At 43.7% G+C, this 23,866-nt stretch overlaps 1 protein-coding gene across 10 annotated transcripts in view; it reads left to right on the plus strand.

The window, feature by feature from the left end:
• CFAP20DC (CFAP20 domain containing) overlaps nt 1-23,866 on the plus strand; it is a 269,546-nt gene that overhangs the window by 92,203 nt on the left and 153,477 nt on the right. For all 10 annotated transcript variants that reach the window (XM_083156078.1, XM_083156081.1, XM_083156084.1 and 7 more), the window contains exons 8-10: nt 7,883-8,047; nt 21,369-21,505; nt 22,388-22,568. In XM_083156078.1, the coding sequence (XP_083012204.1) occupies nt 7,883-8,047; nt 21,369-21,505; nt 22,388-22,568 (483 nt within the window). The remainder of the gene's footprint in view (nt 1-7,882; nt 8,048-21,368; nt 21,506-22,387; nt 22,569-23,866) is intronic.

The raw sequence follows: 23,866 nt of genomic DNA on the forward strand, positions 1-23,866 counted from the left end.
CCACAGGCTGCGATTGGTTGTTTATGTAAAACATCCATTCACATGCCGTGCGAACGTACACGCCGGGCTGGCGTACCACCATTCGCAAGGCAGGTTCTGGTTGACTCGCAAGGATTTAAATTTGCATCCGAGCGAATTAACCAGAATAACACGCCTTATCCCCAGCAGAACCATCATACATTATCCCCAGAATTACCACCACACATTTGGCCAGATTCTCTAAGCTTGAAAAGTGATAAATTGGAGAGTGATAAACAGCCAGCCAATCAGTTCCTACCTGCCATGTCACAGACTGTGTTTAAAAAATGTCAGGCAGGAGCTGATTGGCTGGCTGTTTATCACTCTCCATTTTATCACTTTTGAAGTTTAGAGAATCTGGCCCATTGTCCCCAGCAGTACCACCACACATTGTCCCCAGCAGTACCACCACACATTGGCCCTTATTCAGATCATTATTCCCAGAATTACCACCACACATCCGCAGCAGTACCACCACATATTTTCCCCAGCAGTACCACCACACATTATCCCCAGCAGTACCACCACATATTGTCCCCAGCAGTACCACCACACATTATTCCCAGAAATACCACCATCCATTATACTCAGTAGTACTACTACACACTATCCCCAGCAGTACCACCACACATTATCCCAAACTGTACCACCACATATTTTCCCCAGCAGTACCACCACACATTATCCCCAGCAGTACCACCACATATTATCCCCAGCAGTACCACCACACATTATACCCAACAGTACCACCACACATTATACAAAACAGTACACATTAATCATCACACATTATCCCCAGCAGTACCACCACACATTATACCCAACAGTACCACCACACATTGGGCCTTATTCTGGTTGGAGCGGCCGGGCCGTACGCGCACGTCCCGGGGTTTTTAATGATCTGCGCATGCGTACATTCGCTAATGCGCAGTCGCGAACACTCCACAACGCTCACGGACGGGTCTCTACGTGCGAAAAAACCTGTACGCGAGTGTATGGGCATTGAGGGCGGCATAGGGGCATGATGAGGGGAGCAGCCGAAATAATGAGGGAAAATGGGTGTAAATATGGGCGTACACGGGGGTGTGCACCAAAAATGAGCGGTGCTACTACCGCACGATCGACTAAAGCACCGTTCATTTCGGACACAAAACAGGCGGCCGCCAACCGCCATCTCAAACCACCCCTACAGATACCACATGCCAGCGTGCGCCTGGGTTAGCTAATTTACGCGGATTACTACCAAACACATACACCTGAATGTAATAACCAATGCTGCAGTCTATTAAGTCCAAACCATGATTTCACTACCTGCAAGCCACACACAGCACTCTAACACATTGGAAGCTTATCTTTCTATACTTCTCTACATTTAAAGGTTTGTTTAATTTAAGGTAAGAATCTTTGTAAGACCTGCTTATATATGCAAAGGTAGGTATTTGTTAAACAGTTAGACACATTCACTACGTGCTTTCATAGACTTTACACAGTAGCACACTCAATCGACACAAGTCGACATGTGTCAACGTGTTCACTCTAATACAAACATAGGTTTTGTATTTATGATACAATAACATAAACCACATCTAACACCTACAAAGGATGTTTCAGCAATGTTTTAATCCCATGGCCACTATTTTGCACATTAATTAATTCAATTAATTAATTAATTTTCATAATTATAGTTGAAAGGGAAGATATGCTGGTCCATATATGTGAAGGGTATGTCAGCGTACACGGACGTACGCTCACTCTCACGAGCGGTGACATAAGCTGACTTTTCTATTGAAAACAATAGGGACCCGTCCGTGCAAGCTGGCGTACGCTCAGATAGCCGCAAGAAGTCGGTGGGAAGACGGCCGAGAGACGTCCGTAAACGGTGGTGTACGCTCAATTGTACGCCAGTTGTCGGAGTGTAAGGGCTGGCCCGTCCGTGTACGTTGGCGTACGCACATTTGTACGCCACTCCCCTTCGACGTTGTTTCTGGCCGTATGTATGCGGCTGAGTTGTGGGTGGACTTAACCCCAACGGCCGCGTGCGGATAGCGTACGTTAATAGCGAATGTACGCACGTTTGGCCGCTCCGATCAGAATAAGGCTACCCAACAGTACACATTAATCATCACTCATTATCCCCAGCAGTACCACCACACATTATTCCCAGCAGTACCACCACATATTATACCCAACAGTACACATTAATCATCACACATTATCCCCAGCAGTACCACCACACATTATACCCAACAGTACACATTAATCATCACACATTATCCCCAGCAGTACCACCACACATTATTCCCAGCAGTACCACCACATATTATCCCCAGCAGTACCACCACACATTATACCCAGCAGAACCTGGCTGAGTGATAAAGTGGTTATAAAGCAGTGATAAAGTGAAAGGTGATAACACACCAGCCAATCAATTCCTAAATGCCATTTTTCAAACACTTCCGGTGTTGTCACCTTCCACTTTATCGCTTAACCAGGCTTAATACATCCCAGCAGTACCTTTTTAGCCATTGCCAGGAGCGGTCCTATGGCTCTCTCTCTTAGTAAATTGTGTGTACCTTATACTGCTTTCAGACCGCAAAACTGGCTTTGACCAGGTATTTTAAAACGTTTCTAAAACCCCTTTCACACCGCTTGTCTTTAAACGGTATTTCAGTGCAGTTTTTGTCCTTAAACGGTATTTCAATACAGTTTTTGTCCCTTCACAACAGTGAACCCATTTTAACCCATAGAAAACAGTGGATGAAAAAAAAACAGGTCTGAAAGGGTAGGACCCTGCTTTATTACCGTTTAGAAATACCAGTTCAATAGAACCTGGTAAATTCACTCTGCACCTTTCAGACTGTACAAATTACCATTTTAAAACGGTAAACAAACGGCAAAATAACGGGTAAAAAGTGCGGTCTGAAAGGGGCATTAATGGCTAACATCGTTTGCAGATGGCCTTACCAACTAGCACCAACGCTTTTCACAGCTTGGTCCATTCAGCAGTAAAGCAATGTGTGTTACTTTGTGGTGGAGCACAGAGGACTGGAGCAGATATCTCTATTATCTCTGTATCTCTATTCTGCAAATATTCATTGGTAAATAATCCTTATAGAAATAATTACTGTAGGGCAGGAAAGCAAAAGGTTTGAGTGCTTTAAAATTTTTATTAGCAAAATCCTTAAACCCCCCAAAAATGTAATATAATGACAGCATTTGAATGAATACTCCTTTTTTCCCTTTAGTTTTCCTCTAATAATTTTCCCAGTGTGCTAGAGTTCGAAACAATCACAAAGTCCTTTAATGAGGCTGGTCACTGTATAATCTGCGGACTTCAATGAGATATTTAAATACAGTTCCCTTGAATTTTGAGCTGTGAAACCAATGAATCGTTAAAATGAGCCGTTTAAACAATCCAGATTGCTTTAAGCCATGTGAAACTACAGCCTTAATTCTTTCAGTATTTTTCTTCACTCCTTGAAAAAAGGTACCGTATTAGTAATTAAAATGGAACGTGCGAAAGTCTGTTTATCAAGACATCAGAGGCGTACGCTTATCAAATATATTTCCTTGCTACATTTCCATAAAAGCACTGCGCTCGTGGAAAAATTAAAGCTTGCTTTGTTTTTATTGTGTATTTTTTTTTTGTTCTTTAGAACAATGGGAATGTTTGATTTATGACATCTATGAAGAGGTTATGCAAATGTCTTAATTACTTTATACATTCCGCTTCGTGTTAATGTGTTGAGTGCTTAGTGCTTAGCACAAACCCGCTTTGTGGCGGACTAAATAAATTATATAGTTTGAGAAAAGTTGTATGAAGAAGGCTTGACGTAGGAAAAAAATAAAATGTAAATTATATTTTTCCATTAAAAACCAAAGTTTGCCTAGAATCTAAAATGCCATTTGTATCTAACAAAATCTTTGTGGGGAAGATTAAAGATTTGTGACAGATTTAAGAAGAAAAGATTCCAGCGCTTATATGCTGAAGATTTAATAGATAAATGCCATCCTGTTTATCACCGTTGCTGTCAATTAATGCAGAAATTTCTGACATACTGTACGGTTTTTATGATTATAAACTACACCTGGCAATTTAAAATATTGCAGACTTTGGACATCTACTGAAATGTGTTATTCACCTTCCTATATATTTAGAGTCAGCGGGAACAAACTCAACACGATTTGAATTCTGATTTCTAGTCAACAAGATACTTAATAATCAATAAAGCATTTTCACAGTCCTAAAAATGGTGTGTGTACATTTTCTTTTTTGACAAGACACTGAGAAAGGATGAATATGGCAATAAAAAGAGTTTTTATCACATTGTCACAATGTGAGTGTTTATGATTTACATCATTGTCAGAAGGTGTTGTGCTGTTACATTTCTGGTCATAAATAATATGTTGTCATTTGTTTTTCAAAGACTAATAGGGACTTGGGTGTGATTGCAATGAAAGTTTTTTTTACTGCTCTTCTGAATTAATTTGCTCAAAATCGAGGAAACCATTTTGAGAAGGTACAGATATGGCAGCCATTTTAAGAACTAACCCTTTAACCCTTTCAATTGACAAGGGACTGATTACAATACTAAGGCAGAGACTAGAGGTAAACGGGGGGGCAGCATGACTTCACAAAGATAACATGTAGGTAGGAACTGGGATGGGCCCTGGCACTTCAATGCGTGCATGCGGCGCATGAAAAGGGGGCATGGACACAGCTCACCTGCCCTGGGTGGAATAGAGGTACAGTAGGCCGGGCAGAGAGCTGAAGGCTGCACTGCTCAGTTCTTGTTCTCAGTGTGGCTGGACTCGCCCATCCAGCTAGCGACCTTTCTCGCAGAAGTGCCAGATTGATAGTCCGGCTTTACATAGGTTGCAGTGAGCAATCCCTGAATACAGTCAGTTCATGTGAGTCCCCAATGATGTATGAAGTTTTGAGAAAACAGAAACATCAGGATTTCGTGGAGAAGAGCCATTAATTCTGCAGTTTAGGTGAAATTGGTGGGGTTTTGTGTTGATAATCCCAGATTTTAGGTGCGGGGAAAAAGTTGGATACATGATGTATTCCTCCAGATTAGCGCAAAGAGTGGTTATCCACTTTCTTCATGCAGAAGGTGAGCTTGCTTCAGAAATGTATCGCACGATGAAGGCGGTGTACGGAGAGCAGTGTCTCGCATGGTGCACCATATTCCGGTGGTGTCAGTGTTATGAGGTGGGATCCAAAAGCATCAAGGACTTGCCAGGGAATAGGTGCATGCTGTAACTAACCCTGCCACGATTTTACTGTGGAGGATCTCATTCCCAAATGGTGCACTCTGTAAGACGCTGCTCTACGTACACCACTTTCATCCTGCGATAAATCCGCTGATCTGGAGGAATCCATCATGCATACAACTTTCCAGAAATTAAGAAACTGAGACGAAGCCATTCACTACACATGCGCTACTGGGAAAAACACCACGCCATCTATCGTCAACCACATTAACCCACTTCGATTAGATACAATGCAAAAATACAGCAAAAATCTCCTTTTCATTTGGGCACACCTTATAGATCTATTATACCACACCAGTTACCCTCCTTTTGTGACGCATATAGAGTATACCTTATTTAACATATTCGTTTGTTTTTATATCTTTTTTATAGTGCATGAGAACACACCAAAGCGGCAGCATGTAGCATTTGTTTTTTATATTACTTTTATTTAATGTGTTGCTTATTGTTGCAGTGTAGAGACACCATCTGTTGTCTTTAATGTATTTTTATTGTGATGTTGTTGTCATGTGTTAAGTGTGAAATAGCCTAAATCTTATAGTATACAGTACATTTGAAAGTACCCATACTTAACTAGTGTTCATTCTAGCACCCGCTATCTTTGAAAACCCATGCAGTTCCTCTTCCCTGCCTGGGGTGTCGCTGTCTGCTGTGGTGTTTCTAGCACAGGTCTGGTTTGCATATCAGTGCTGATATACAGACCACACTGTGCTGGGAGCACTACAGCAGACAGTGACACCCCAGGCAGGGAAGGGGAACTGCATGGGTTTTCAAAAGATAGCGGGTGCTAGAATGAACACTACTTAACCAGAACTTGAGATTTATGAACATACAGCTGTGCAAACTGTCATTTGCTGAACTGAGCGTCAACCATTTGTACAGTTTCCCAAACTAATTTTTGTTGCTAGCCAATAAACCTACAAATACATAAATACAAAAGAGTGCGCCCAAAAAGGCACATTTGTCTTTCAGTTTGCCCTTAGCAAACAAAACCCTCCCTATTCAGATAATTAACCTACCAGTATATTTTTGGATTGTGGGGGGAAACCGGAGTACCCGGAGGAAACCCACAAAAGCATGTAAAGAATATAAATTTCAAGTAGTAAGGATGTACACCACTGAATATGACACTGCACAACCTGGACTATAATGTTGGCGTATGGGAAACTTTACGGGTGAAATGTAATAGGGTGAGAGAATCAGAAAGTGAGAGATTTGGTAAGAAATCTCCAGTTTTTTTTACAAAATCAAACTGGTTTTGCAGTGTAAATGATTGCCGCTTTAAAAAACAGGAGATTTCTTATTAAATCTCTCACTTTCTGATTCTCTCACTCTATTACATTTCACCCTAAAAGTAGCAGAAACTTCCCTTAACATTATACATTTATCTCAAATTTCTTCAATTCTCGTAAACATTTCACAGATCTTAAACCTAAACCATTTTTATGTTACTGTACAATTAATATTTATTTACATTGTTTACATAAGTGGTTTTTACAGTACATCTATTACTGTTGTCCAAACGGTCAACATTACTTACTCCGAAATTGGAACAGGTTAGGTAGCACCCACTTTGTCCCATGTTCTGGAGTTAAGTTTTACCACACCCTTCTGTCCTCTGACATTTGGGAATTTCCCTTAGAAATTGGGACTATTGGCAGATATACTGTATCTTATTATGAAGTATGTGATTACTGTAGTATGAGTTAAACGCCCCTCAAAATGAAGGCTTTAACTTAGCCCACAAACTCTGCACCCTATCCCCACCCCCCATCTGCTCCTACTGTACCTCCAATACCTGTCTTCAAGGTGGCAGTACTTCACCTCATAGAGGTGAGGAGCAGTTAGCCATATATATATATAGAGAGAGAGAAATAACTAGTTGTGATCTCTTCCAAATCGTTTGAAAACAGGTCTGGGGGTATTTAATTATCCAATAAATTAAAATCACCTTGTTTATGACATCTTTATTTTCTGTAGTGTATGTGTTCTCGACACTAAGCAGCTCACAAGCAGTTAGTGTATTTCCATTCGATAATTCAGACCCTTGATTGGTGCATTGTACAGGTCGAGTATCCCGTATCCGAATATCCGTTATCCGAATTATTCCGAAAACCATACATTCCAGAAAGTGAAAAAAAAAATTTTTTTTGCTTAAATCTCACTGGGGACATTTGTAACAGCACTACTGGTGACATGATATGTAACTGGCACTATATATGTGCAAGACAATGATTGCTTGGCATTCAAATTCAGTGCTGAGATAGTACACACATTTTGTTTCACGTTTTGAAACCTTGTTTTTTGAACAAATAAAATATATTTGTGTGTATTTTATGTGGTAATAAAATATATTTGTGTGTATATTATGTGTTTATACAGCATAAATGCAAGATACTTCAAAATACACCATTGAAATATTAAAATATTCCGAAATACGGAATAATCCGTTATCCAAAATTCTCCTGGTCCCGAGCATTTTGGATAAGGGATACTCAACCTGTACTTGAAAATGTACACAGTGCTCATCAATCATATACAACTAATTGTCAAAATGTTTCTATAGTAAAGTGTTAATCTCTTACAGATATATATGGATCGGACTTATCAGACTACGAACCCACTGATACAATTCCTAGAAGCTGCCAAATTACCACCGATGTGGATCAGGTCACCCAGGTTCTAGACCTCAAAAAGTTACGCCACTCAGGAGCACGAGAAGACGGGAAACTCGTATTCTCAGTGGAAACAGGTATTGGGATACTCTCTGAGTTTCTTTAGCTTTGTAATGACTGCAGGTAATAAATAAGGTCAATTAGGATGATGATATTAATATTATTTCTGAAGTACAATATTTCACTGCTATGTTTTCTTTTCTGGAAATACAAATATCCCTCATCTGATCATGGTGTGGGGACCAGGCAACACAACCAATTCATCTGGTGCTATTTTACCCAAGAAACCATTGCACCACATTTTAATAAATGTGCAGCTCTAACAGCAACTGTTCATCCTAAGCTAATGTGTGCCTTACTGTAGAAGGGCTTGAAGCCGGCGGATATCAGCGGTTGCCGGTTATATTCAATTTTTGTGTGCTGATCACTATGGTGGCATAAGGGGTGCTATTGTCTGACGTAACATGAATTTTGGGCACTACTGTGTTGTGAACTGTGAATTGTTTCCACCACTGTGTGACGTAAAATGAGTATGGGAACTACTGTGTGATGTAACGTGTGTGGGCACTACTGTGTGATGTAACATGACTTGTGGGCAGTACTGTGAGACATAATAGGAATCTTGGCACTAATGGGCGATGTAATTTGAGTATGGGCACTACTGTGTGATGTATCATAAGTGTAAGCACTACTGTGTAAAGTAACATGAATTCTGAGCTCTGCTGTGATGTGGTGTAATGTGAATTGTGGGCACCACTGTGTGGCATAATGTGAATTGTGGGCACTACTATGTGACATAATGTGTATTGTGGGCAGCACTGTGTGGAGTAATGTGAATTTTGAGTACTACTATGTGAAATAATGTGAATTGTGGCCATTACTATGTGATGTAATGTGAATTGTGGGCTCTACTGTGTGACGTAATGTGAATTCTGGGCACTACTGTGTGGTGTAATGTGAATTTTTATTTCCAGTTATTTATTATGTATTTATTTCCAGTTATTTATATAGCGCACATATATTCTGCAGTGCTTTCCAGAGAATATATTAATATTCACATAAGTCCCTGCCCCAGTGGAACTTACCATCTCTATTTCCCTAACACATGTACACGCACACAGACATTCTAGAATTAATTTTGTTGGAAGCCAATTAGCCCCCAGTATATTTTTGGATTGTGGGAGGAAACCAGCGTAACCTGAGGAAATCCACACAGGCATGGGGAGAATATACAAACTCAGCACAGTTAGAGCCATGGTTGGGAATCAACCCATGACCTCAGTGTGGGAGCAGTAATGCTAACCATTACACCGCTGTGCTGCCCCAATATGAATAAAGGGCACTACTGTGTACAGTATGTGGGAAATACTGTTATCCGCACCAGCTCGGGCCCACCAAGGTGAAAAGGCTATCAGCAGGGATTTAACTTAGGCAGCGTGCTGCACCCCGCTGAATACATCTTAGTGGGAACGCTATATATTTGTGTACATGGAGGAGTCAATACATATTGTTGCACCTGGGCGCACAACTCGCTAGTTATGATACTGATGATAATCACACATGGACTAGCAATATTTACTAGATATGTATCTCTCTAATATTAGCCAAGCCTCTGTGGTGGCTGGACTTACCCTCTTTGGAGGCTGACCAAGTCCCTAAACATTGGCCCCTACTACTGCATTTCCCTGGTGGCCCTTCATGCCCCAGTCCGACACTAGGGTAATACCATACTTGCCCACTCTCTTCAGTATCCAGGAGACTCACACATTTTGGGGACTCCTATCTGACTCCAGTAGAGTAAACGCCCCTCCCAGATAAAATCTCTTTCTTTTGCAATGTGAATGGATGAAATGAAAGCAGGGTGAGGATGGGAATTATTTGGCAATAGTGGGTGGGACCTGATGCTGCAATTATGCATTTACAACACTCACTTTCCCCTTGAATTTCCCCTCAGAAAATACTTTGCTGCCATCTGGTTATTAAATGTTAATTTATGGCCATCAATGCCGTTTATACAAATCTAACAGAGCCAGTCAATCCTTGCACCATTATAAATCTGCGTACTATGTTTCCCCTCTTAGCCTCCTGTATGAAGTAGCCATAACAGTTGTTTTCCAAACTGCTTGCCGGTGCACCCTGGGGTGCTGCATGGTTCTTGTGGGGGTGCAGCTGGTTTGTGGGCCAAGACCAAATCAGATTTTTTTATGTCAAAGTGATCGGCAAAACCAGTGCTAGTGGCTGCCAATCACAAAATATGTATGAGAATGATGGTGGCAACCATAGGTGGTGGAGATGCAAGCTGAGGATCTGAAGGAAGTCCAGGTGATCGTCATTCACAGGTGATGAATGGATTGAAGTCTGGATTGGAACAGGAATGCTAATGTACTGGAATGAATAGAACAACTGAATACTCCTGCTGATCAGGGATTGGCTGTGGGTGTAATGTGACTGCAGACTGGTCTCCCGATGGTGCTTGGACAGTCACCTGACTGTCATGGCTGCGGCCAGCAGATGGAAGCCAGTTAGAAGCACAGGAGCTACAGAAAGACGCAGAGGCTGCAGATGATCAGAGAGCTGCACTTGGTCCCCAGAGGACTGCCACCAAATCATTATTATTATTATTATTATTATTATTATCACCAATCCTTATTGAGGTCTGTTCGCTGCGGCCGTTCCTTCGCACTGGGGCCCAATGTTGTGCATACGCAGTGCACCCTGCAAATAGTCGGATCACTGGATGCATGCACCCAGGACAGCGGGCGGGGGATGGAGAAGGCCGAGGGGTGGCGGATGGCCTCATTAGCATATGTGAACGCCCAGCGTCTTATGGACGTTCCCCTGAGAACCCTAGGCGATCTCATGCTAATGATGCCGTGACATGAGCGCCGGGGTGGGTAGCTGACATCACCGGATGTCAGCTACCCGACCACTTTCTTCTGAACGCACAAGCAGATCTAAGGTTTCCTCAGAGCACCCATACATATGTGTGCACGTTCCACATCATTCGATGGTCGCCAACCATTGAATGATGGGGGCATTCCCCTGTACGCTGCAAATGGATGTTTACGTAAAACATCCATTCGCAGCCAATGTGAAGGAATGCGCCTTGTGAATGGTGGGCCGGCGTACCACCATTCGCAAAGCAGGGTTAGGTTGCGAATTCTCATCCGAGCATATCAACCAGAATAACCCCCTATATGTGTGTAAATATCTGGCTCTGATACTAGCCAGTGCCTCCCACGCCATCGACCTCATCGCAGCTCACTACAAAGCTGTGAGTTGACTGATGTCCAGTGTTGCCGAGACAACTCATGGTGATATTATACTGGTAATTCATAGTCGTAAGGGCCAATAAAAATTCCACCCTTAAATGTCCTTGAAAAAGCAGAAAGAAAGCCTGTGTCTATAAATGTGTCCCGGCGATGCGCTCAGGGACAAGAAGCCTCTGTCCGGGTATTGCACATATGTTGATGGAATTTTCAGCATAAAGCAAAATCTACTTTTTACTCCCGGAATTTGTTACTAGCTTTGCAAGGTATTGAGTTGGCAATTGCCATATATCAGAATAACAGCTTTTCCTGGCAGTCTGCGTTGTGATAAAGGAGAGATTTTACAGACAAGGTGTGAGTACCGGGAATGAAGTATATTGCCTGTCAGGACGGACTCGCTGTACCGGCTGTTGTCGCTCTGATTGAATGTATGCGCTTGTCTACAGCACTATCACATGACAAGCTATAAATACCAGATGGAAAGAGTCACTCACAGGAAAATCTCGCTGCTTAAAGTGCACCTGTCACCCGCACAGTTTACAGGTTTACAATATAATATACCATGAAAAGGATATCATTTGTAGCAAGTATTACTGTGTCTAGATGGCCTGCTCCAGTCATAATGCTGTGACAGATATAGTGTGAGGACAACCTGTCGGTAATTGAATAAAGCCCTATAGTATTCTGTACCCTTTACATTACTAACACATGAAATTCCTTACTGAACAACATAACTGACATACAGATGTAGCGCCGCTTGTGCAGCGCCGGTGCACACCAGATCGCCCCGCTAGCGAGCCGACGCTACATCTGACTGAGACACGCGTCCCAGTTTACCGTCGGCGGGGGACGGAAACCCTGCCCGTCTCCGCTTCAGGGAGACAGGCAGGGTTAGGGGGGAGGTGGCGGAACGTGGCGGGGAGAGCTCCATTGTAAGGGAACGCACGTATTGTATCATGCGCGCGTCCCCTTGCGAAGTCTGGCGGGGGCTGGCGTGTGGCAAATCCACCGCCAGCCCCTGCAATGATGGAGCCGGCTCCATCTGTATGGGGTATAAAACACCAATATATTTATTTATTAACAGTATCTTATATATATAAATATTCTGCAGTGCTTTACAGAGAATAATTGTACACTTACATCCGTCCATGTCACAATCTATTTTCCCTACCACATGTACACACACACACACATTCTAGGGTTAATTTTGTTGGAAGCCAATTAGCCTACCAGTATATTTTTGGATTGTGGGAGGAAGCTGGAGTACCCGGAGGAAACCCACGCAAGTACGGGGAGAATATACAAACTCTGCACAGTTGAGCCATGGTGGGAATCGAACCAATGACCTCAGTGCTGTGAGGCAGTAATGCTTACCATTACACCATCCGTCCTGCCCCAATACTGTATCTGGTTATTTTCTTGTGCAGTTTAAATAGTAAAAATAATAATAATAATGTAATAATTTGTATGAAATTGTGGATATTGGCACATTTATAGGATCTTTGGGCCAGAATCAGGTTTCCATACATCTCCCATGTTTTGAATGTGCACATTCACAGGACAAGCAGGGTTTACAGTAGGGGGGTCATCGCAACTGAGTTACACTACCTCTAATGGTAGGGACCTCCACCACGGCCGTGCACAGTAACTCCAACAGAAAAGCCTGTCCCGGCAGCTTCCTTTTGTGGAACAGCGTATGTGATATCATTCAGCACTGACCCTGAAGTAAAGAAGAGAGGAGAGAAAGCTGCTGAAGGACAGAGACAGATACTGTATACTGTATGTATAAAGGGCTCTTACTGTGAATATTTTGTGTAAGGGGTGCTACTGCTGTGCTATAATGTGAAAAAGCAATACTACTGTGGGTATTATGTGTAAATAATACTACTGTGTGGCATACATGTACTGTATAAGGAATACTACTGTGAAGCATTTCTTTAATAAGCTGCACTATTGTGTGGCATACATTTAATAAGCTGCACTATTGTGTGGCATATATTTAATAAGCTGCACTATTGTGTGGCATACATTTATAAGGAGTACTACTGTGTAGCATTAGCGTAACATGATTTAATGTGAATAAGGGACCCTACTGTGTGTCATAAGGTGAATAAAGGTCACTACTACAGTATGTGATGTAATATGAATCAGTGGCACTACATGCGTTGTAATGTGAATGTGATTGTGCTACTGTGTGGCCTAAATTAGGTTGGGTGTACTATTGTGTGTCCACTCCCTTTCAATGTGAGTCTACACTTTATAAAGTGTGGAGGTTAGGGCACAAATTGTGTAGTTTGCAGATTTGTCACAGGACTGAAGACCTGAGCATCGGGAGGGATTTAAACAGACATGTGTCACCAGGACTGAAGACCTGAGCACTGAAGGGTGACCGGGTGAGGGAATGAATACTAGGCAAGGGAAGCTGGAAGAGTACACAGTTTAGGGTGTCAGCTGGCAGTTCTGGCCCCCTTCAGACAGCTCTGGCTGTCTAAAGTCTCGGGTTGCACAGTCCCAGGAAAAATTGTGGTCAATAGGAGGGGCTCTGACCCTGGAACAGGTTAGTGCCTTTTTAATAAGTGAGACCCAGGTAGTTTGGCTGAGCCCTGGCAAAAACTTGTGATTCTAGCTATGTCTGAAAAGGGTTTATGTCGGTGCACGCTTTAAATCTATGAATTCAGACTTGATAATTAAAATGTAACTTTTATTAATGGTTACAAAATAGAACAGGAGAGTGATAATAAATTCATTAAAAAGGAATCTCAAATTAGTTTGTCTGTGTCAGTTCAACTGTAGTTTAAACTGTATAGTCGTTAATTCACATTTATATCTATTTAAAGTATGTTCATAGAGTTAATGTCTAACTGAATGGTCTTTTGTTAAATGGTGACCTTTTTAATGTTATGGTGGGTATTTATCAAAGCTCAGAGAATAATAAAAAATTGTGAGTATTAAAGTAATAATTAATGTGATCCTGTTATTTTTCAAACACAGCCTATAACATATAAGGTAGAAGCTGATTGGCTAGTATTTTATCTCTCATGCACCTTGAGTCCTATTGGAGAAAAAGTGCTATATAAATAAAATAATTATTATATTTAGATCTAGCGCCTCATTCAGCTTTGTTAGCAAAGCAAAAAAGGCGTACAAATGGGCAAAACCATATTGCACCACAAGTGCAGGCCGAGAGAGTTAGATTTAGGTGGGGGGTGTTCAATTTCCTAGTTTTTTGTCATTTTGTTACATTATCCTTCATATTAAATCACGCATATTAGCAATCATATCTAGAATAGAACTGCATACAAAGTCAAAGGTGCAGGTGCACCTTTGACTTTGTATGCAGTTCTACTGAAAGGTCTCCGCAGGGTCGCACCTCTCAATTGGTGTGCACCCCAGGACCCCACCCCTGCATATCTAGAATAGCCAATACCGGAATCTGGATCAGCGGGATCCTGGGATTTGGCTCTTAAAATGCTGGGATTATGAGATTAGCCTGTGCATGCACAAATCTAACAACAGACAGGGCTGAGCAATTGCTCAGATGCTGCCCGGCTGCTCCTGGCTCTGGTTGTGCGGCTCGGTGGCAGTGCACCGCATGACATGATATCGGAGGTGATGCTGAGCAGTCAGCTAGGCTTCAGACCGCCACAGCACAGCGTGGCTCCCGACCACAGCACCACCACCTGGCTCCCAACCACAGCACCACTGCCCGGCTCCCAACCACAGCACCACTGCCCGGCTCCTGACCACTGCACACAGCCTGGCTCCCAACTGATGCCCCACCACAGGGTAAGTGACAATGCAGGGTGCCTGGTTTGGGGGGAGAGGGTGATTAAACTAATTACATTGATGAACTTAATGGAATCCCGGAATTTTTAAATCCCAAAACCCAGATTGAAAAGCAAAAAATACCCTGGATTGGGATCCCTAGTCACATCCTTCTGTATTTAAAGCACACATTTCAAAATACTGTCATACCCAGGATTCAAACCCAGGACCTTCCAAGTGCTGCAGAACAGTGCCCCCTACCTTGCAGTGCTCTTTGCAATGACAAATGTCGTGCCACCCAAGTTACAGCCCCGATCTTGAAATATTGAGACACAAGCTGAAATCGTGTTATTCTTTCGATCTTCCTTCCAAGGTTTTCCGACTGCGTCTCTACACTTGATATGTAAATAGGAGTTTGTATTTGTAGTAAATCATTTCCGTAATGTGAATAATAATGTTAATATTGCCCTGATTTTTCAATCCTCATGTTGGCCTGCCTGCTTGTGTTGATCAGGTACGATTTGCAGCATTTCATATGCCTAAGTCTAATTGAACAGAGTCAGGTCTTGTTATTTAATAGAGGAGTTCAAGTCACTAATGACAGCCTGTATTGCTCCACTGAGTTTGCATCAAAACCAGTAATTTACTTTAAAATGACAAGATTGAAAATGTATTTATTTCCTTCACAGTAATGTTAGAAGTTCATGATCATAATTTTAATTAAATAAGTTTTTGAATTTATTGCAAACATTTGAAGTTTCCTCAGTTTAGAGAGATTAATTTAGAAGCAGAGGCTGGTTTTCAGAATGTTATGCATTACCGTGCCTGCTGCTGGTACGACATGTGCTAATGTCACTACACCTCCCACCATAAGAAGATGCGGACCCTGGCCATACCTACAACATGAGGATGACATGCCCCCATTTTCTAAAACGGTCTCTGTCATCGGGTTTGTGTACAACTATCAATTCAGCATTTGGGGTGCTTTGGGTTGAGCGAACACAGCCTATTCTTTAGGACCTAGTGACATCACTGAAGCAGCCATTTTGTTTGCTGCACCAAGAAAGATGGTATCTCTAAGGCAATAGACCTTCACTAATGTCACGTTTCTAGAAGTTGCATTCTCCCTACAAAATGGCCGCCTTCTTGGTGTGTAACTGGCCATTACTGTGGGAATCTGGTAACTTCTCCCAGTGAATACAACAATTATGTATGGTCTCTAATGTGAGCGATTAAGGGCCTGTGTGCGCCAACACTTCAACGATATGCTCGTAACACTTCTAATACCAGCCCATAATATAGGCCATTTCTGTCCATCTGGGGTGTGGTATATTAGGTGGACAATGTCTAGATTGATGCCAAAAGGATGAGATGCACAAAGTCGGCAGTGACAAAAGGTCAACAGAAGCAATGGGTCGACATGGAAAAAGTTGACAAATTAAAAGTTTGACATTAAAATAAAAAAAAAAATTGTGTGTCAATGTCGATATTTGAGCATACGAAGCCTTAATTAGTGTACCGCGTTCCCCTACATGGCTCGCTTTATCCGCCATGCTTCGTGCCAGGACTTTACAATTCCCAGTCAGAGTCTACGTGGATGGAAAAGTATGAAAAAGGTAAAAAAAAATCCCAAACAACTCATGCCGACCTTTGCATGTGTCAACCTTTTGCTTGTGTCGACCATATGAGTGTTAATCTACCATCTTCATACCGTGCACCTGAATGGCCACTTCCCAGTCACATTGCTGGGTGATTGTTTTAGTGGCATTCAGAACTGATTGCTGTTGTGCGAATTCGCTCGGCTATCGATTATCAAAATAATTGTGCATGTGTACGCATCACAGTAAGCATGCGCAATGCCAAAATTCAGCGATTTTTTTTTTCATTGCAAGCCTGCCGCTATTTGATTGATAACAAGTCACCGCTTGTGGGTGGTAACCTGCCGTTATCTGTTTGTGTTAGAGAAAATGCAGGTGTTGTGAAGGAAGGGGTGTGACCAGTGGCGTAGCTAGAAATTTTTCTCCCCCTACCCAAAAAATTCTGGCGCCCCCACCCCCAAGATGGGGCAAGGCGATGGACTACAGGTGCTGCTAGCTGATCTGACAGGCACTGAAGTTCATATCTAATGAGCGGGGACCCACATTTAATATGCACTGCACTGGGTCCCCGCTCATTAGATATGTACAGGGCGGAACCAGCTCAGCGCTCACTGCTGCCTGGGTTGCCTGTCAGTTCACTCAGCGGTGCCCACCACAGACCCCATTGGTGCTGCTCCCCCAAGCCACCGCAGGGTCTGCCACATATGTAGCTACGCCACTGGGTGTGACTTTAGCTCCGGCGCCGATCATTCTGTGTTTATTGCAGAGTTGTGGAAGGGTCAGGGCTATGCACAGACCACACACAGTGGAAAAATCATTAGACGATGAGCCAGTTGCAAATGGATTTGCAGCTGTAATATGATCAACGGAAGTCATTCACAGCCTTGAACAGGGCGGATTTTCACTCTGGCGGGGTGGTGGCTATCTGATCATAGGGCTCTGTAAAACCGCACAGCAGCAATCAGGTCTGAATAGTACTTGTAAGGCCCATACACAGTGGGCAATTTCAAAATGAAAGCAACCCAGTTTTACCGTTTGAGCTGCTTTCAGATCAAAAGCCGACCAGTGTGTATGGGGCAGCAATGATCGCTGATGCACGCTCCCGCATTATCCCAGCCGCCGCCGCTCATCTGCTGGTATTACCAGCAGATGATTGACGGGATGGATGGCTTTCCATAGCGTCCTACTATGGAAAGTCATCCAACCCCAGGAAAATCGATTAGAGATGTGAAAATTGCTCAACCCAGCGATTTTCCACATCATCACTGTCAAAAACACACTGGGCAAAATCGCCCAGTGTGTATGCACCTTCGGTTGAATTTTTTTGTGCCTTCCATCATCTTCTTAAAGATAGAAGTGCATACCTCCCAACTTCTGCAGTTGGTAGGACGGCCCCCGTTTTCCGCCGCTCATCGGCGCTGAATAGACACTGGGCGCATGCGCCCAGCATCTACTCTTGGCAGGCTGGGGGGACTCCCAACTGTCCCCCCCCCCACCGCGGGACAATGGCGGCCCCGGGCGGGACGCGGGAACGTCCCCGAATATTGGGACGTTCCCGCGGTAAGCGGGACAGTTGGGAGGTATGGTAGTGTGTATAAAGATCTTCTTTGGTGTCAGATGCACACACTGAGGTAGTTCTGGTCTTCCTGTAATGTTGCTACCTTTGATGTGATTAAAGATAATAAGCACAAACAGATATGGCAGAGCTTTGTCATATTTGTCCAAATATTTCATTTAGAAATGAGCTTGGAGGATGTACAAAATAATAGCGGACTCACAACATGCGTGAGCTTGGAAACCCTTTAAAACTCTAATTATGTTTGAAGGAAGTTTCCCATGTTGGTCAATTATTTGAGATTTCTATCAATTAAATGACCCCCTGCTGCATTCTGCCATCGTCCTTGTACGTGGATGGGAACACTTGTTTCAGAAGTAGAATATTTGCCAATAAAAGTGGTTTCATGTAAGATTTATAGCCAAGATGAAATACCTTTTGTAGTGTTCAATTTACTGAAGTATCTTTACAAAGCTGATAGATTCCTTTAAGTGTAATTAAATGCCCATTTTTTTATTTAGTCGGAAATTAAAAACATATTAAAATAATTGGGATGTCAAGTAAAAATTAAGGGATTACTGTTTATTAATGTTAGAGATGTGCAGACTCGGATTCCAGAGATCCGAGCCCCCACGGACACATCATTCGGAGCCCGGTTCCGAGCGGCGCTCGGAGATTCCCGCCTGACTCGGGTCCGTCCGCGTGGTCAGAACGTCATCTCCCGGCACTGGATTTTGCGAGGCTTTAAATAGCAGCTGCTGCGCCCGCCATCTTCACTCCAGTCTAGTAGTGGGTTGGGAGAGGGTGTGTTGGTGCTGCTGCTGGGGCTTAAACTTGAGCTTGAACGCAATATTTTTTATTCGCTTGGGCTGTCTCTCAGTGCTGCTGTGTAGTCTAACTGTGTACTTGTAGTACTACTGTCTCCTCTGTGCGGTCTACCTCTGGTGTGCTGTGCAATTATTTTATTCGCTGGGGCTGTCTCCCTCAGTGCTGCTGTGTATACTGTTCTCCTCTCTGCTTAGGGTGGGCTCTCCCTAGCAAGGAGGAAAGTCTAACTGTGTACCTGTAGTACTACTGTCTCCTCTGTGCTGGGGTCTACCTCCGGTGCTGCGCTGTAATATATATTATATGAATAATTAATTATATTATATATAGTCCACTGGTGCTGCCTGCACTGAATCTGCCAGTATTATTTAGTTACTCAGTCCACTGTTGCCACTGGCAGTGCTACTGCCTACCTAGTGTACCTACCTAGTACATACTAGGCTGCTATATCTAATTTAATTAAAAAATAATACTTGTGCTGTGTGGGACTGTAAAAAATAATTCCATGCTGCTGGTGCACTGACGTGTGCCACTGAGTGCCACTGCCAAGCAGTACCTAATAATAAAATTAATTATTATACTGTAAATTCTGCTGGTGCACTGCATAAAGCTACTGGGGGTGTGTAACTACCTTTTGTGTTGACCACTGGCAGTGCTACTGCCTACCTACCTAATAGTTTATTTTCTCTACCTACTAGGCTGCTATATTATTAATACTTAATTAATTGAATTATATATAGTCCACTGGTGCTGCCTGCCTGCACTGAATACTGTGAATAGAGGTTGCCAGTATTATTTACTCAGTCCACTGTTGCCACTGGCAGTGTTACTGCCTAAGTGTACCTACCTAGTACTTGTCTGCCGCTGCAGTGCCACTCTTACATGAGCCACGTGTTTGTGCCGCACACTTGTGTGGCTTAGCATAGTTATCCAGCTACCTCGGTGCAACCTTTTGCCCTTAAAACAATAGTGTAAGGTGTTCAGAATAGACTGGAAATGAGTGGAAATGAATGTTATTTTTTAACAAAAAAATCAGAACCCAAAACCCAAAAAATCCAAACACAAAACACTTAGGAGGTGTTTTGCCAAAACCCATTAGAACCCAAAACCTCAGGGTAATCAGAACCCAAAACCCGAAAAGTGGCCGGTGCACATCCCTAATTAATTTTGAAGCACACTGCTCAGAACAATAGGTAAAAATAAATGAAACTTACAGTAAAGCAGATTTATTACTCCCCAATCTGACAAATGTTTGGGCCAGAGGTTCCTAAAACTCAGGGGAACATACAGAGCTGATTGCAGCCCTTCTACAAGATGCTAGATAGAATCTGATTGGTTGCTATGGGCAACATCCCTTCGTTAATAGAACTCCCACCTTAGTAAATTTACCCCTAAGGGTCCAGGCTTAGAGGGGGCCTCTAGACGGCCAAGCATATAGTTGACACTAGTGGCTTGTCTCTATCATGCCCAAAACCAGAGATATCAGCCGTCCAGCAGCCAGTCCCTGCTCCTGCTCCAAATGGCTGGTGTACAGTTTTATATTTTTGTCAATAGATTGCTCTGGCTCCTGATCTCTGATCCCCAAGTTCCCAGCACCTTCTGAAAATTGGGACTCTAGGTTTTTATACTGTACTATTGAAGGCTAAGAAATTTATTTCCAGATAATGGCGATATCTGCAGTCACACAAGCTGCCCTTTCACCGGAAAATGACGAATATTAAGCCCACTCCATTATCCAACCCTCCCCTGCGTATAAAACACCACCTACCTCCCTGGATGTCATTTACAAGGGACCCTTCATTCAGCTCAGTGCCCCCTTCCAGACGTTAGTGTTCACCCTGCCACCACCTGTGCAATAAAGGAGTAATTAGCAGAAGTTACTGCTCCAGGTTCTACATGTTGAGTGGAAGATAGAGCAGCCCCTGCCACCCGTGGAACATCAAAGCTGCTGCTGATAGCACCCCCCACCCCTAGGAGGGGAGAATGGGTAAGGGCCCCAGTGCATTGCTTTGCACACGAGCCCACACTGCTGTTAAGGTGGCCCTGGTTATAGACTGTGTTTGAAAAAAAGTCAGTAAGGCACTGATTGGCTGGTCATTTATCTCTCTTTATCACCCCTGCATTAATTCTTGTTAAGGCTTAATACATCTGCCCCAGTGTTAGACAAAATAACAGAAGCTGGTCTCTCCCCTGTACACGTATGTCTCACTAAGATTTGATCAGTCTTCACCTTCTGGTTTTTTTTTTTAACGTATGGTCAATAAATACATTATGGGCAAACATCCTTGCTATATTATATGATTGGAATACATCAGAACATGTAATGTAATATGGTATCACATTACTATTGATAATTATGTATTTTACACTAAATGTGTCTCTGCAGATGCACTCTCTACAAGAGGATATGGCAGCTCCCGGGACATCAGGAAGGGAGACAGATCACACATTGCCTTTGGGTCCAAGGTTTTGGGACCGCCGCCAGCCACTGTAAGAAAAAACAGTGCCAGGTCCTCAACAGAGGTGTGCATTAGTGCGTCTACAGGTGGTCATACTGGTATAAGAACGTATAACTGGTCATGCAAATGAAGGCATGCTTAATCTTCCATGCAAACTTTAATATCTTTAGGTATGTTTAATTTATCCTTTGAAAGCAATGGCATTATGATGTGTCTATACATCCCTATAGACAGTGAATTTCAGCCTTGTGCACACTAAATAAGATTTTAAAATTGCCAAGGCACACCATGAGGTCCCCACAGGGCAAAACACATTGGCCCCCACAGGAAGAAAAAAAAAAACCTATTGGCCTCCATATAAAAATCAATAACACTGGTCCCCACAGGTAACAAAAATAAAATACATTGGCCCTTTACATGAAAAGAAGAGACCAGTAAATAACAGTTGAACTAGTGGTGGCTGTAAACTGGTTTGGGCATCTCTAGACCTGGGGGCACACTTGAGAACAGCTCAAGGCACACAAGAGTGCCACGGCGCAGTGGTTGAAAAACACTGCTATAGAGTATATCCACCTTTGTGTTCATGTTTCTACAATATAATTATACAATACCTACAGGGTACGTGGCAGAGAGGATCCTCAGCATCCACTGTTAACGAACAGCTGTGCCACTGGGGGAAATTTAAACTGCAGTATGTAGGGACCCCAAATGTGTGTGCCGGTCACCCCTCCCTTTATTGCCAGTGTCAACACATTTATGTCTACACCAAAGTTATATAGAACTGATTGTGTAGAACCACACACCTGGATCTGTGCAGTTCAGTAGGATAACTATTGCATGAGACCCATGATTAGTATATCCATGCTGACACTCAGCCACTCCTACCACAGATCGGGAGGGCCACGCATTGTGTCGTTAACTTGAACGTGTTTTCTTCCTCACCCAGTCAACGAGATCTACAAGCAGACATGTAAGGTCCTTACAGCCCCTGTCACTGGACAAAGAGACCCCACCGCTGGTACATACTACAGAAACTAAGGCCTTGTCGCCAAACCCAGCTCATCTTCCAGATCATAAGAACAAAGAAAACATAGATCAGACAAAAAGAATGGATCTTCTTCCCCAAGGTAATGAACTTACAGTACTCGCTTGAAGTGCAGTTGTCGGACGGTTATTATGTTTCTGGATATCTGCAGAGCATTGCTCTGATGTAGGCAGAAGCAATCTCATAGCCTGGAAAATAGAGGTGGTATTATACAGTATGTCGACATTCATAAAGTGGACATGGTCATAATGTCAACATGGGGCAAGTTGACATTCATCATGTCAATACTGACATCATCCCTGTTGGCCCTGTGGTGACCTACCTGCTCCCAACGAATGTTCCTTCCGTGTCCTGGCAGTCATGTGACTGGTGGCATCATCTCACAGATCAGTGTTACTGCAAGTACCCTGGCCATATGCCCATCCCTATTTCTTAAACCTGACCCTCCCTCTTCTGCCTAAACCTAACCACCCCTCACCTACCCTGGCCATATCCCCAACCCTGTTTCTTACCCCAAGCCTTCCCGTTGTGCCTAACCCAGCATGCAGGCTAACCTTAATGTCAGCATTCTGAGAATGTCAGGAATTCAGATGTCAACGTTTTGAGAATGTCAGCATGCTGCCTGTTGACATTTTAACAATGGTGATATCATAACTGTCGACATTGAGGTGTTCACATTAGGTGTTCGCAAGAGAAGGCCCAGAGTGGCGGGGAGAGACTGCACAGAGTGGCGGGGAGAGACTGCACAGAGTGGCGGGGAGAGACTGCACAGAGTGGCGGGGAGAGAAGGCACAGAGTGGCGGGGAGAGAACCCACAGAGTGGCGGGAACTGAAGGCGCAGAGTGGCGGGGACTGAAGGCGCAGAGTGGCGGGGATTGAAGGCGCAGAGTGACGGGGATTGAAGGCACAGAGTGGCGGGGAGTGAAGGCCCAGAGTGGCTGGGAGTGAAGGCCCAGAGTGGCGGGGAGTGGCGGCCCAGAGTGGCAGGGAGAGAAGTCCCAGAGTGGTGGGGACTGAAGTCCCAGAGTGGCGGGGAGTGAAGGCCCAGAGTGGCAGGGAGAGAAGGCACAGAGTGATGGGCAGTGAAGGCACAGAGTGGTGGAAAGTGAAGGCACAGAGTGGTGGTGAGAGACTGCACAGAGTGGCGGGGAGTGAAGGCACAGAGTTGCGGGGAGTGAAGGCAGAGTGGCGGGGAGTGAAGGCACAGAGTGGCAGGGACTGAAGGCGCAGAGTGGCGGGGATTGAAGGCACAGAGTGGCGGGGAGTGAAGGCCCAGAGTGGCGGGGAGTGAAGGCCCAGAGTGGCTGGGAGTGAAGGCCCAGAGTGGCGGGGAGTGACAGCCCAGAGTGGCGGGGAGTGACAGCCCAGAGAGGCTGGGAG

The sequence above is a fragment of the Crinia signifera genome, chromosome 8, assembly GCF_055691185.1.
Source record: "Crinia signifera chromosome 8, ASM5569118v1, whole genome shotgun sequence".
NCBI lineage: Eukaryota > Metazoa > Chordata > Amphibia > Anura > Myobatrachidae > Crinia > Crinia signifera.